This window comes from Myotis myotis, unplaced genomic scaffold (genome assembly GCF_014108235.1).
Source record: "Myotis myotis isolate mMyoMyo1 unplaced genomic scaffold, mMyoMyo1.p scaffold_m19_p_7, whole genome shotgun sequence".
NCBI classification, from domain to species: domain Eukaryota; kingdom Metazoa; phylum Chordata; class Mammalia; order Chiroptera; family Vespertilionidae; genus Myotis; species Myotis myotis.
The window spans coordinates 59798480-59813959 of record NW_023416379.1 but is presented as its reverse complement, the minus strand read 5'-3'; the positions used below and the strand labels follow the sequence as shown (position 1 = coordinate 59813959).

General features: G+C 41.5%; 1 protein-coding gene across 3 annotated transcripts in view; it reads left to right on the top strand.

The window, feature by feature from the left end:
• Nucleotides 1-15480, top strand: part of SH3BGRL2 (SH3 domain binding glutamate rich protein like 2) — a 60443-nt gene that overhangs the window by 12833 nt on the left and 32130 nt on the right. The window contains exon 1 of one of the 3 annotated variants that reach the window (XM_036316996.1): nucleotides 5147-5195. The exons of the other annotated variants lie outside the window; for them this stretch is intronic. Within the exon in view, the coding sequence (XP_036172889.1) occupies nucleotides 5162-5195 (34 nt within the window). The 5' untranslated portion in view covers nucleotides 5147-5161. Of the gene's footprint in view, nucleotides 1-5146; nucleotides 5196-15480 lie in introns of those variants that run through there. 3 annotated transcript variants of the gene reach the window in all.

Sequence of the window (15480 nt, the reverse complement as noted above, 5' to 3'; positions counted from 1 at the left end):
TCTCTCTCCCTCTCTCTCTCTCTCTCTCTCTCTCTCTCTCGTCATAGGAACTGCTGAATTTCAGAAACTTTAAATAACCTGCCTTGTCATAGATTCCAGAAGGTCCGGACACTCAGACCCATGCCATCCTATTTCCGAATGGCCATGTCCCTGAAGGATTGCAGGTTCGATTCCCGGCCCCGGGGCTTGCGGGAGGCAACCAATCCATGTGTCTCTCTCACATTGATGTTTTTCTCTCTCTCTCTTCCCCTTCCTCCCTCCCTTCCACTCTCTCAAAAAATCAATGGAAAAAATACCCACAAGTGAGGATTAACCAAAAAAAAAAAAAGAGAAAAGATTTAATTAAAGAAAAAAGTCCTTGTAATCAGACAGTGGGACCTGAGTTTTATTGAAATGCATTTAGAAGATATGAAACTGACATTGTTTATTAGGGTTAGTGAAGGTTCCTGGCTGGAACCCCTTTGTTTTTAACTTAGTACTATGTTTTAATTTTTTTTTTTTAGCCAAGATTTTTACTAGGAGATTTTCTCTCTCTCTCTCTCTCTCTCTCTCTCTCTCTCTCTCTCTCTCTCTCTCTCTCTCACTCACACACACACACACACACACACACACACACAAAACACAATATTTCCTATTCTTTTTAATCATCCAAAGATCTCTTAACCCAGTGTCTCCTTCGATCAGGGAAGGGATCTGTTGGAGCTAATTAGTGGTGACCCTTTCATCCAAGCATGTACCCTTGGGGTGTCCACAGTTCTCCGCCATTCCCACCATCTTCCCTATTTTGAGCCATTTGTTACAGGGCTTGTGGATTTTTTTCTTATAATAGAACGTATTTCTTGGTATTTATGTCTTATCAAAAGTGAGAAACCACAAGATTATATTGAGAAGGTTATGTGTATTTCATGAAAAATGGGAGCCAGTGAAAGTTTTTTTTTTGGAAGGAAGGAAATAATAGTCCTAAATGATTATTAGGTGTTTGTTGGCTTCATTCCTTCAATGTTAACTGCCTGACTGCTTTGGGCATTTGAATATGTGTTCCACTCTCTGTGGAAGTTTATTATTATGGGGGGCACAGAGTGTCTCTATTTCCTATGTGTGCTTGGTGCTAGCCTCCCAGCCACTCTGTCACCTCAGAATTGCTGTTTGAGGTCATTATACTCTAGGGCAGAACTTCCTTGAAAAGCTTGGAGGGGAAGCTGATCACACCCTAAACCACAGTTTATCACCACGGTCACTATTGACAATTCTTTGTCGCGGAGGTTGTCCTGTGCGTTGTAGTCATAGAACAGCATGCCGGTCTCTACCTGCTGGGTGCTAGTAGTACCCCTGCTCCCAAAACAACCCAAAACTTCTCCAGATATTCTCAGATGTCCCCTGGGGAGCAAAATCACCCCTGGTTGAGAACCCCTGCTCTGATTGTGGTAGCAGAGAGAAAGTACGCACAATATGATGAGACTCGGATGGCCTCAGAACTGGAGGAGACTGAAGAGATAGATCATTTAATTCATCTTTCTCTTATGATGAGGTGTGAGCCGTTAAATGACTAGTTCAAGTTCACACTGCTTGTCCTGATACTTCTAGAGCAGTTATTCTCAACCTTCCTAATGCCACGACCCTTTAATACAGTTCCTCGTGTTGTGGTGACCCCCAATTTCATTGTTACAAATTGAACATAATTAAAGCATAGTGATTAATCACAAAAACAATATAATTATATATGTAATTATATATGTGTTTTCCGGTGGTCTTAGGCGACCCCTGTGAAAGGGTTGTTCGACCCCCAAAGGGGTCGCGACCCATAGGTTGAGAACCGCTGTTCTAGAGCAGCGCACTGTGAGCCTAAAGTACTGCATTGGGAGTTGAAAGACGGTGTCTGGTTCTGGTGATGCCATTTAATTAGCTTTATGTCTTTGGACAAGAAACTTAGCTTCTCTGGGCTTCAGGTTTTTCTTCATGTTGTTTTTGTTGTCTGGTTGACATATGTCATATACCATGAAATTCACCCCTTTCAATTGTATATTTCAGTGGCTTTTAGATTCACTGTGTTGTGCATCCATCACCACAATCTAATTCCAGAATCTTTCATCACCCTGAAAAGAAACCCCAAGCCCAAGCCCATTAGCTGTCATTCTCCATTCCTTCCTGTCTACAGCCCCTGGCAACTACTTTCTGTCTCTATAGATTTGCATATTCTGGACATTACATTTAAATGGAATCATACAATATGTGCCCTTTGGGTCTGGCTTTTTTCACTTAGCATAATGTGTCTAAGTTCATGCATGTAGAATGTATCAGCACTTCATTTCCTTATATGACTGAATAGTATTCCGTTGTATGAATATACCATATTCATTCATAAGTCGATGGATATTTGGGTCGTTTCCACTTTTGGGCCATTATAAATAATGCTTCTGTGAATAGTTATGTACAAGTTTTTCTGTGACCATATGTTTTCATTTCGCTTGGGTATATACCAAGGAGTAGAATTGGTGGTTCATATGGTAACTCTATATTTAACTATGTGAGGAACTGCCAAATTGTTTTCCAAAGCAATTTTAATTTATATTTTCACTAGTAATTATGAAGGTTCCAGATTATCTACATCCTTACCAATACTTGTTATTGTCTGTCTTTTAGATTATAGCCATTTTAGTGGTTTAGTTTTTGTTGTTTTTTTTAAGAGCTCTTCTAGCTCTGAGGTTTTTATTTTCTTTTATTCCATACATAAGCCAATATAAGTAACACAGAATCCAGTCTTTAAGGATATATATTTTGGAAATTGAGTTAATCAGTTCTCATATTTTTATGAGCCCCGTCTCTTGCCCATTGTTTAGTCATGTTCAGGATGCAGAATGAGTAAATAGCTTTACTCTACCTCTGCCCCTCTCCCCCCAGCTACCTCATAATCTGACTGTGGGGAGGGGGGGATGAACACGAACACAGAAAGCAGAGGACAACACAGAGTCAGGTGGAATACAGTAGTCAGGTGGAATACAGTAGTCAGGTGGAATACCGTAGTCAGGTGGAATACCGTAGTCAGGTGGAATACCGTAGTCAGGTGGAATACCGTAGTCAGGTGGAATACCGTAGTCAGGTGGAATACCGTAGTCAGGTGGAATACCGTAGACAGGTGGAATACAGTAGTCAGGTGGAATACCGTAGCCAGGTGGAATACAGTAGCCAGGTGGAATACCGTAGCCAGGTGGAATACAGTAGCCAGGTGGAATACAGTAGCCAGGTGGAATACAGTAGTCAGGTGGAATACAGTAGCCAGGTGGAATACCGTAGTCAGGTGGAATACAGTAGTCAGGTGGAATACCGTAGCCAGGTGGAATACAGTAGTCAGGTGGAATACAGTGCTAAAATTATCTCAAGGCCAGTTGTGTTTATTTGGATAAGGGCAAAGAAAGTCATATTCAGAGCTAGACAGAAAAAAGCATCTCTTGATTTGGGAAGGTGGCTGATTTTAAGATTTTTGTGCCAAAATATTTTGTATTAGCTTGTGAACTGGAGCAGATGTCATTCTCCCCGTTCTTTTCCGGCAGACATGAGTTTGATTTGCATATCCATGCTGCCCTTTGTTTTAGAGGAGATGACTCCCTTTCCATAGCTGTTTCCTGTAGTGTGAGAGGAAGACAAATGGATGCTCTATAGTTCCTTCCACAGTGATATTTTAGTGAGCTCGGCTCGGGAGATAGTTAACAGGAACAAGATGATTAGTAGTTCACCTTTTGAATTCCTTTTCCATTAAAGTGGGGAGGGAAGCCTTATCCTTTTAAAAGATTAAATCTGTGTGTTAGGTTCAGAAAGCTCAGAAAAACCTCCTTGGTTCCTGAGAGCTGATAACTTCATGGCGAAATATTTAGTCTAAAATTTGGGGCCCTCTATGATCTGATTCTGACCTCCCTTTGCAGCATTTTCTCTCACTGTTCTTTGGACTGCTATGCAAATACACCAGGTTTTTTTCTCCCTGCTTTCCGTGCCTGTTCTCATGTCATTTTCTTTGCCTTGACGTTGCTCACCCTCCAGTGGGACTAGTCAGAGTCCCCTCTTTTATTAGAAGCTGATGCCAATAACATTTCCCAGTGAAGTGCACCCACACCGCCCCCTTCCTCCCTCGCCCTCCAGTCTGGGGGGACCCTGCTTCCCGACCCCTTCATGGCTCAGCCTGTGAACTTCTCTCTTGTGGCCTCAATACAGTCTGCCCTTGGTTTTAAGTATTTTGTACCCAGATTGTTTGAACTGTAAGCTCTAAGTTCTGTGAGGTCAGGGACTATTCCATCTTTTTATTCCTCCAAGTTTCCTATTAGAAAATGTGGCACATAATAGTATTTATTGAACAAGTGAAAAAAAATATTGTTTCTGTAGTTTCTATATCAAAAATATAAAGCTATATCAAGAATATAAAGCTATGTCTCCCTAACCGGTTTGGCTCAGTGGATAGAGTGTCAGCCTGCAGACTGAAGGGTCCCAGGTTCGATTCCGGTCAAGGGCATGTCCCTTGGCTGCGGGCACATCCCTGGTGGGGGGTGTGCAGGAGGCAGCTGATCGATGTTTCTCGCTCATCGATGTTTCTAACTCTCTGTTCCTCTCCCTTCCTCTCTGTAAAAAATCAATAAAATATATTAAAAAAAAAAAAGAATATAAAGCTATGTCAAGAGTACATGACCACGTCACAGTAGGGCTGGAGTAGGGCATGCAGATAGACATGTGCTTCGGCAAATGTAAAGGCTATGAGGGACACGATTCCTTTTACTGCTTTTTAAATAAGTGGCATGAAGAATCTGTGTTATCAGAGATCATTTTGTTTGAGTATTACTTCTCTTATCCAGATATCAGAATTCTAGAACCCCCGTGTGAAATGAGGCTGGAGACCTAGAAGGAAGCAGACAGGCCACTAAGAGGCGATGGGCTGTTCTCCATTCTGCAGGGTCAAGCGCTGCCCTTCACAGCCTCACCCAGAAAACTGTATATAAAAGAGGCCACAGTGGTCGTGGGCCCCACTGAGAGGAAGCTCAGACCCATGACAACTGCCTTCGGAAGGCAGGACTGGAGAATTCCAAAAGCACGGTTTGGTATAAAGTAACAGCAGGCTTTTACACAGAAGTGGACTCGGAGGATATCAGTGCACCACATCAAAGTACAAAAATGGATCATAATGGTGATTCTTCATCCAGAACAGATGAAATCAGGTTTGGCTTATTTTGGTTTGATGTACTCTGCTGAACAATGCAGGAACATGGGGTGCATTTTAGAAAGATTCCTAAAGTATAAATAGTTTAAAATAAAATAATACGTTTCTGTCTAAAGGGGTGAGCTTCAATTATGCAGAAAACCTCAATCTCCACTTCCAGGAGAAAATAACATTACTTGCTCCTAACTGTCTCCATGTTCAACTCCTCTTTTGCCTGCCATTTTCCTTTCTCTCTACCTTCCCATATAGACTCTTTTTCCTCCTCACCATATGAGCTGTGTATTTATATTCCTTCTTTTTATATTTCTGATGCTGTACTTTTGTTCTTTTTTTACACATTGCTGTAGCTTTGCAGCCCTCTCTGTGCACCTTCCCCACAGAGTGCTGCCTTTTAACAGCCTGGGTCCATGTTACTTGTAGTTTCATATGGAAGTTACTTGTTGGCAAGCCCTGTCTCCACCCGCTCCCCCACCCCCCAAACACACACACGCACATTCATACACCCCCCTCCATTAGACTATGCATTGCATCAATGTAAAGGCCTTGTCTGTCACCTGTGTTACCCTAGCTCTTAGGGCAGTGTCTAGCACATGGAAAGATCCTCACAAGGTCTTGTGAAAACCTGTTGAGTGGACAAAAGGCTCCTTGACCTTCAAAAGTCTGATTTTGCTTTTTTATAAATTCTCTCTGGAGGATATTTTTCCATTGATTTTTAGAGAGAGTGGAAGAGAGAGGGAGAGACAGAGAGAAATATCAATGTAAGAGAAACACATCGATTGGTTGCCTCCTTCACACACCCCAACCAGGGCCTGGGCTGGGGAGAAGCCTGCAACCGAGGTATGTGCCCTTGACCGGAATCGAACCTGGGTCCCTTTGGTCCACAGGCTGATGCTCTATCCACTGAGCCAAACCGGCTAGGGCTGATTTTTCTTTGTGTTGACCCTCTGTGCATGCCTCCCCCCCCCCCCCTCTCTCTCTCTCTCTCTCTCTCTCCTTTCTTAATTTCTCTGCTTACTCTTTGGAGTCAATATGGAATGCAGACTCATATGACTGAAGATATAGAGAAATTTGAGATGCAGGCACCAGAATTTGGAGGCACTCTTCAACACACAGCATCTTGTGAGGAATGCAGGAATTAGGCTCATCTGTGGAAAGGGTGAGTTCCTGTGGAGATTTGAAGAAGCTATAAAAGCTCCTAGTGGTGTTTGTGCAGGGTTGAAACAGAATTGTGTCCAGCTGAAGTTAGATGGTTGAATTTCAGCAGACAAGGCCTACTAAGTAGCCCAAGGAGGGCAGAGAAAGCTGATGATATGGCCAACCCAAGAGGGAGCGGGTCCATAGAATGCAGGTAAGAGCATCCAGACTTTCTCTTAAAGGTCATTTGTGCCCACTATGGAAATATGAACTAATTATACGATCCCCTGTAAAATGTAATTGTGAAAATAACCTGTCGTCACCCCAATTATTTTTCAAATGTAAATAGAAGTAGTTTCTAGATCATCTTATAAGATCATTTTCACACATTTGAGGATGGACTGATGTAGAAACGGGAATAACATAGTCCAGAACCCGCTATGTTACAGAGCAGCATCTCTGGCTATGGATGAAGGCACAGCTTTCGGCTGAAGTCCTGTGTGCTTGCCTGTGGAAAATACTATGCCCATCAGGATTTCCTCTTTACTGTAGAGGATTTGACTATTACAGCAAGTTTTGCCAGAGCAGCTTTTCTGCAAAGTACCCTCTAATTAACAGGAAGCATGTGTATGAACAGTCGTATATAATTTTTATGGTAGCATTCTAAACATATTTTGCACTTGGCTGACTTTTTTTCGTTAAGGAAGTAAACATGTAATCTTAACAGGGAATGTAAAAACTATAAAATCAAACCACCCACATCTTGCTAATGTTTTATTACGGCTTCACATTGCTAAGTAATACAAGTTTGTGTGTGTGTGTGTGTGTGTGTGTGTGCGTGTTTAATGGTGATCAAGAGTAGTTTCCTACATGTGTTAATAGAGAAATTAGTTCTAGGCATTTATATTCCACCAAGCATGTGGGAAAGGAGATAGATCAGCCGGCAGGTATGTATGTGATGAGCAGCTCCTCTGAAGCTATCCTACTGGCCCCCTGTGGGATGCAGGTGTGATGCACTCTTGGTCTTCATCCTCCAAAGGAATTTACAGTTAAGTTGGGGAAAGAGGCACAGATGAGTTTGGTGAAGGAGATGATCTGGGAGGGAAGTGGTTGGTGTAAGTTGGGTTTTTCCCACATTGCCACTCTTAACTTTTGGGGCTAGGTAATTCTTTTTTGTGGGTCATTTTCCTGAATATCATGGGATAGTTAGCAGCATCCTTGGCCCCTGCCTACTAGATGCTAGTAGTATCCCCTAGCTGTGACAGCCAGAAATGTCTCCAGACATTGAGGAATGTCCCCTGGTTGTGGTAGTGATGGGACAAAATCACTCCCAATTGAGAACCACTGTATAGACATAATTGAGCACAGTGTGGGCTTGGCTCTGAGCTGTGAAGAATAAATAGAACTTATATAGGAAGTGTGAGCAATATTGGGGTGGTTTAGTGGAAATAAACCATTCTGTAAAGACCCAGTCAGTTTCTACATCAGTCAGTCCTGGAGCAGAGCTATTCAAAGTGTGATCCGTGCACCAAACTTTGTTACTGATATAAGTGCTGTAATTGAGGCTAAACATTTTTAAAATTATTTATTGTTTAAAGTATTACATATGTCTCTTACAAACACATTGATTGGTTGCCTCCTGCACGAGCCCCGACCAGGGCCTGGCCCGGGGAGGAGCCTGCCCTTGACTAGAATTGAACCCAGGACCCTTTCGTCCACAGATTGAACCTCTATCCACTAAGCCAAACCGGCTAGGGCCATATCTGGGTGTGGCTTTATTTTCCACCCTTCTGTTTTTAGAGCTCCTGGTCATAATGCATTATGTGTTTCCTGAAACGTTTAATTTTTGAACCTTAACTGCTTCCTTGCTAATACCTTGAAACAAACTGCCTGAAATAATATATGGAACAGAAGGCATTGCATTTTTCATTTGGAATGATATTATGGCACAAGAGTTCCTCATCTCCTAAATGTAAAGTGTGTGGCTGTTGGGCTGCTTGATAGGAGATGTGAATTCCATTCCCAACTCCTGCTACTTACATAGTGAATAATTGGGGTAAGTTACTTAACTAACTAATGTCCATACCTTGGTTTTATCATTTTGTCAAACAAATATGTTGACTCATTTATGACAGGAAAGCACACCAAACCGCAGAAAGGACACACCTGGAGTACCTGGCTCAGGTGACCAGGAAGCCTGCACTACTGGGTCCCACAGGACACCTACTACATAATGGCGCTCTACCAAGACTGGGAGACATAGAAACTACTCAATGCAAAGAAACAAACATAGGGAGGCAGTCAACACAAGGAGACAAAGAAATAAGTCCCAAAAATGAAAGAAAAGAAAACAAAGATTCCATTTAAATAAAATGGAGACAAGCAGTCTACCAGATAGAGTTCAAAACACTGGTTTTAAGGATGCTTAGTAAGAACTTCAACAAAGAGATAGGAAACATAAAAAAGAACCAGTTAGAAATGAAAAATACAGTAACTGAAAAGAAGACTACATTAGTGGGAATCAGCAGTAGATTAGATGAAGTAGAGGATTGAATCAGTGATTTGGAAGATAAGATAGTAGAAAACACCTATTCAGAACAGCAAAAGCAAAAAAGAATCTCAAAAAATGAGGATAGTTTATGGGCTTCTGGAACAGTATCAGCTATACTAATGTGTATATCATAGAAGTACCAGAAGGAGAAGAGAGAGAGCAAGGAATTGAAAACCCATTAGAACAGTGGTTCTCAACCTGTGGGTCATGACCCCTTTGGGGGTCGAACGGTCCTTTCACAGGGGTCGCCTAAGACCATCAGAAAACACATATATAATTACATATTGTTTTTGTGATTAATCACTATGCTTTAATTATGTTCAATTTGTAACAATGAAAATACATCCTGCATATCAGATATTTACATTATGATTCATAACAGTAGCAAACTTACAGTTATGAAATAGCAACGAAAATGATTTTATGGTTGGGGGTCACCACAACATGAGGAACTGTATTAAAGGGTCGCGGCATTAGGACGGTTGAGAACCACTGCAATAGAAGAAGTAATATCAGAAAACTTCTCTAACCTGGTAAAGAAAACAGACATACAAGCCCAGGAAACACAGAATTCCAAACAAGATAAGCCCAAAAAGTCCTACAATAAGACTCATCATAATTCAAATGCCAAAAGTTAAGACAAAAAGAAAATCTTAAAAGCAACAAGAGAAAAGCAGTTAGTGGCCTACAAGGGAACCTCCATAAGACTGTCAGCTGACACCATACAGAGTTATTATATTATTGACTACTAGAGGCCTGGTGTACGAAATTCTTGCACTGGGGGAGTTAGGGGATCCTTTAGCCCTGTCTGTGCCCTCTCACAGTCTGGGACCCCTTGGGGGATGTCCACCTGCCGGTTTTCTTCTGACTACTTTTAAGATGTTCTCTGCCTTTTTATTTTTTTTATTTTTTTTTGTAGTTTCCTCTAATGCACCCAGGTATTAACTTTCTTTCTCCTCGAAGTCCGGGACCCCTCAGGGGATGTAACAGTGTGCCAAGCAGCTGGTGGCCAGGAAGGAGCCCAAACCGGGGCTGGGCACCACACTGCTCATGGTCATCCTGGCTTGTTGTGCCTGCTGCCGCTGCTCGGTAGTGATATTGCCGAGTCAGAAGAGGCTCCCACCACCACAGCTATGCTCGCCAGCCGTGAACTCGGCTTCTGGCTGAGCAGCACTCCCCCTATGGGAACGCACTGACCACCAGGGGACAGCTCCTGCTTTCAGCGTCTGCCCCTGGTCGTCAGTGTGCATCATAGGGACCGCTCGTTCTGGTTGTTCCGCCGTAAGGGTTGCTTAGGCTTTTATATATAGAGAGAGATTCCCTATTCTATACTGTACATCCCCATGACTTGTAACTACCAATTTGTACTTCTAAAATCCTTCCTTTTTCACCCATCCCCCCAACCCCCTCCATCAAAATGTTCTCTGTATATATGAGTTTGCTTCTGATTTGTTTGTTCACTTATTTTGTTTTTCAGATTCTAAGTGGAATCATATGATATTTGACTTTCTCTGTATGACTTATTTCACTTAGCATAATACCCACTAGGTTAATTCATATTGTTGCACATGGCAAGATTTTATTTTTTTATGGCTGAGTAATATTCCATTGTGTATATGTACCACTTGTTCTTTATCTAATCATCTATTGAAGGACACTTAGGTTGCATCCTTATCTTGGCTACTGTAGGTAATGCTGCAATGAACATAGGGATGCATATGCCTTTTTCAAATTAGTGTTTTGAGTTTCTTTGGTTAAATTCCCAGAAGTGGAAAATGCTGGGTCCTTCTTTGTTTCTTGTTACAGCCTTCATTTTAAAGTCTATTTTTTCTGATATAAGTATTGCTACCCCGTTTTTTTGTTTGTTTTCATTTTCATGAAATATATTTTTCCAACCTTTTACTTTCAGTCTGTGTCTTTCGATTTGAAGTAAGTCTCTTGTAGGCCACATATGTAAGGGTTTGTTTTCTTATCCAGTCAGCCATCTTATGTCTTTTGATTGGAGCATTTAATTCATTTATATTTAAAGTAATTATTGATAAAGATGTAGTTACTGCTATTTTATTATTCATATTTTTTATCTTTTTTCCCTTCTCCTTCTTAAAGAAGCCCCTATAACATTTCTTATAATGGTTTGGTGGTGATGCACTCCTTTAGTTTTTTTTTTTTTCTTGGTCTGAAAACCTCTTTATCTGTCCTTCAATTCTAAATGATTGCTTTGCTGGGTAGAATAATCTTCACTGTAGGTCCTTCCTTGCTTTTCATCACTTTGAATATTTTGTACCAATCCCTTCTGGCCTGACAACTGTGTGCACTTACCCAGAAGTTCTCCAAATCCTTATGATTTTCTTAATATTATTTTATTTTCTCTAGCTCACTTTATTGTAAGAATACAGTATATAATACATACAACAGAAAACATGTGAATTGACTTTTTGTTATTTGTAAAGCTTCCAATCAACAATAAGTTATTAGTAGTTAAGTTTTGGGGGAGTCAAAATTATAAGTGGATTTATTTTACTTAGTGGGGGTTGGCATTGTTCAAGGATCAACTGTATAAGGACTTAAACATTTAAGTGTAGCTTTGAAAAATAATGTTAAATTTGAGGTAGCAGATTTTACAAACTTCTTCATCTTTTTTGATTCGGTTCTAATATTGTCTTACTTAGCTATCTATTAACATTCTATCACGAATTATAAGTAGATATTGTTTCAGTAACCTGTGATCTGTAATGTGAAGGGAGTAGCCTAAACTATTCCGAAAGTATTGGTTCCCAATCAGAAAATACATACAGGTAACATTTTCATTGATGGTGGGCTAGATTAGAGTCATGACAAGGGTCCTTCTGCCAGTGGCAGGGCAGTAGTAAGCTCTCTTTGATCTGCTCTGAAATATTTTTTGAACTCAAGAACAGTAGACCATAAACTCTGAAACTGCCCCAGTTTCAGTTTGGAAACTAAGTGAAGTGATTGGTTTTAATTACATGTTAACTTCTTGATCTTAATCTATAATTCTAAAAGCGAGACAAGTGAGTATACTCAAAATAAGCAGATATTAAATTGATGTTGTGTATCAGTTTAAGGATACACCACGACGGACTCTTAAATCCTTGGTTATTGCCATGGGGAAATTGTTAATTACTCTTTATGTGGCTGAAATTTCTGGTTCTCCTTGTTCCGCTTTCTGGTTTTATCTTTAGCATTCCTTCCTAGCCCTGTTTGCAGCAGAGCTGGGAAAGTCAAAAGGTTACTCTTGTGCACACTCAACAGTAAACAGTGCCTGTTTGTTCCTGGGTTTCGCTAGTCTACATGGAGCAGTTGGACTTCATTCTCATGATGACAAGACTGCAGGGTGTGTGTACGGAGACCCTTTTCTTTCCTCATCACTCTTAGTCTGCTTTAGTCTGGCTGGGATGGGGGTATGGCTGGGCCAGCAGGAACCTCGGTGGGAAATAAATCCTTATAGAACACGTTCTACTGGTGTGACAGCATTATGCTCATATCTGTAGGGAAACTCATTCTTACCGAAGGATATGTTCCCAGAGAGTGAATTATCTCTCTGTTTAAGTTAAGTTTTTTACTTTGGGCACTGTCAGCGCTTTAACTATTGATACCTGTAATTCACAGATTTCTTGGGGGTGAGCTGAAGTAAGGCAGAGGCAGGTGTGTACCCCCTATGCCTAGCACAGAGCCTGGTATTTGCTAGATCAGTGATGGCGAACCTTTTGAGCTCGGTGTGTCAGCATTTTGAAAAACCCTAACTTAACTCTGGTGCCATGTCACATATAGAAATTTTTTGATATTTGCAACCATAGTAAAACAAAGACTTATATTTTTGATATTTATTTTATATATTTAAATGCCATTTAACAAAGAAAAATCAACCAAAAAAATGAGTTCGTGTGTCACCTCTGACACGCGTGTCATAGCTTTGCCATCACTGTGCTAGATCCTCAAAGTGTGCTTGTGGAATGAATAAGAGTGAACCCGTGAAGGAATGGGGAAAGAGAAGCCAAATTCCTGTGGAGTAGTGGGACCAGGTCTCCGAGTGACTAGCAGTATGTCTACTAAAGAACAATAGCCGACGCGGTTTATGGCCTTAGAAGAAAAGTTACTGTAGTAATAATAGTAACTCGTGTGTGTGGAGCTCTTTCGGTGTGCCAGGCACTCAGAGCTCTGTATTACGTCATTTAGTTTCCATCACCACGCTCTGAGCTGAATTAATGATGTGCATTTCACCGATGAGGAAATTGAAACTTTGATAGGATAAGTAACTTGCACTAGATAATCCCTTTCTGACTGTCCAGGACTAGAACATAAATCAAAACTAAGTGGCCCAGATGAGGCTCAGTCCACTGCCCGTGGCATCATCACCAACATGCTAACCAATCATGAACTAGTTGCAGAGATCAGGCCCCTCACAGACCTGTGTCAAGCTTGCAAAGCTTGCAGTGGCCAGGCATGCCTCCTAACCTACTTTCACGTCATCCCTGTGTTAGTACTACCAAACCAAGTACAATAACATGAGTGTGTGCATTGTGTGTGTACATGTGTGTGCGTGTGTGCACACTGCTGTGCGTGGTGGGGGAAGGTTTTCATTTAGGTAGGTTATTTTTGTAACAATTAAGTTTTGGATTTATAGGCAGTTCTGTTGTCAAGCTGAGTCACCAACAAAGTGGTGTATTGTTAATAGAAGCATGAAAGTTAGGAGAAGGAGGTGAATTGTGAATTGATGGATTGACCTTTTGAAAACAAGGTTTTTGTTATTTCTGTTGTTTTGTTTTACCAATCAAGTTAGAGGTGATGGTGACACATTTAAGCATAAATTTTTAGAAAGGCTTTGGAACTATGGGATTGGCTCTTGTGAAAGAGATCAATTTTCAAATGCAAATTTTGGTTCTATTTTATAAAGGTTAATAGTTGAAGTTCTGGAATTATATGATATCGTCTAGGGCAAAAGTATTAATATGAAGAGAAAACAGATTAGAAAGTATATTGCAAGATGTTATGATGTCTTCAGTTTGCCTGATTCAAGCACAACATTAGTATGTGCTAATATTCCTATCTTTTCTGCCTCTAGATTTATTACCCTGTCTCATTTATGTTAATGAATAGAAAATAGAAAATATATTAGCTGTATAGTATACTTCTATATTTACAGCGAAACCCAGGTTAGTTTTCTAGGATTTCTTTATGAGCCAAGTAATTTTCCCAGTCAGAGGTATGCTAGAATGCTTTCAGGTAAAGAATATCAAAATATCAGCCATACAAAGCCAAAGCCTAACATTGTTATGAAAACCACCACTACACGTATTATTTAAAAAAATATGGTGGGGTTTATTTTTTGCCCTTATTTTTGCAAAGTAAGAATTTATAAATTGACTTTTAAAACCTAATTTAAAAAAAACAACACTGAAAAATGAAAATAATAGACTTCAAGGTTTCTCAAATGTTTGGAACAGAGATTTGCCTTCTGGCTTGAAAGTTATTTAGACAAACATTATAAAGGAAAAAAATATATAATCTTGTGTGTTTGTGCACCCCCATTTCTCCTGGCTCCTACACTTCTCTCATGCAATGGTCTGCAATGTTTTTTGATCACATACCCCAATAATAAAAAAATTATTTGTGAATATATTTCCAATATCTGTATATTATAAATAAATTATCTAATATAATAAAAGCAAAACATGCAAATTGACCATACCTCCATTACACCCACAAGCCACCCCCACAAGCCAATCAGGAGCGAATATGCAAACTAACCCAACTAAAATGGTGGCGGCCATGGAGCTGGAGCAAGCAGGAGGCTTGGGTTGCCCCGGCAATGGAGGAAGCCAAGCTTCCTGCCTGCCCTGCCAGCCCTGAGCTCCACTCAAGGCTACAAAGTTTCAATTATAGAAGATAAATAAATCCCAGATACCTGCTTCCAGCCTAGGGCTGTGGCCAGCCTGAAAACAGCCCTCAACCCCTCACCCAGGCTGACCACACCCCCATGGGGTGAGGGTCCCCACTGGGGGCTTGACCAGCCTGCAAACAGCCATCAGCCCCTCACCCAGGCTGGCCAGGCACCCCAGTGGGGACCCCCACCCTGATCCGGGACACCCTTCAGGGTAAACCAGCCAGCCCCCACCCATGCACCAGGCCTCTATCCTATATAATAAAAGGGTAATATGCAAACTGACCCTAACAGCAGAAAGACTGGGAATGACTGGTCACAATGACACACACTGACCACCAGGGGGCAGACGCTCAATTCAGGAGCTGCCCCCTGGTGGTCAGTGCGCTCCCACTGAGTTCTGCTCAGCCACAAGCCAGGCTGACAGCTGCCAGTACAGCAATGGTGGGGGGAGCCTTTCCCGCCTCCTCAGCAGCACTAAGGATGTCCGACTGCAGCTTAGGCCTGCTCCCCACTGGCAAGTGGACATCCCCCAAGAACTGCCGGGCTGACAGAGGGCTGTCTGACTGCCAGCTTGGGCCCAATCCCCCCAGGGTGCGGGCCTAAGCCAGCAGGTGGACATCCCCCGAGGGGTCCCAGACTTCGAGAGGGCACAGGCCGGGCTGAGGGACCCCCCTGAGTTCACAAATTTTTGTGCAC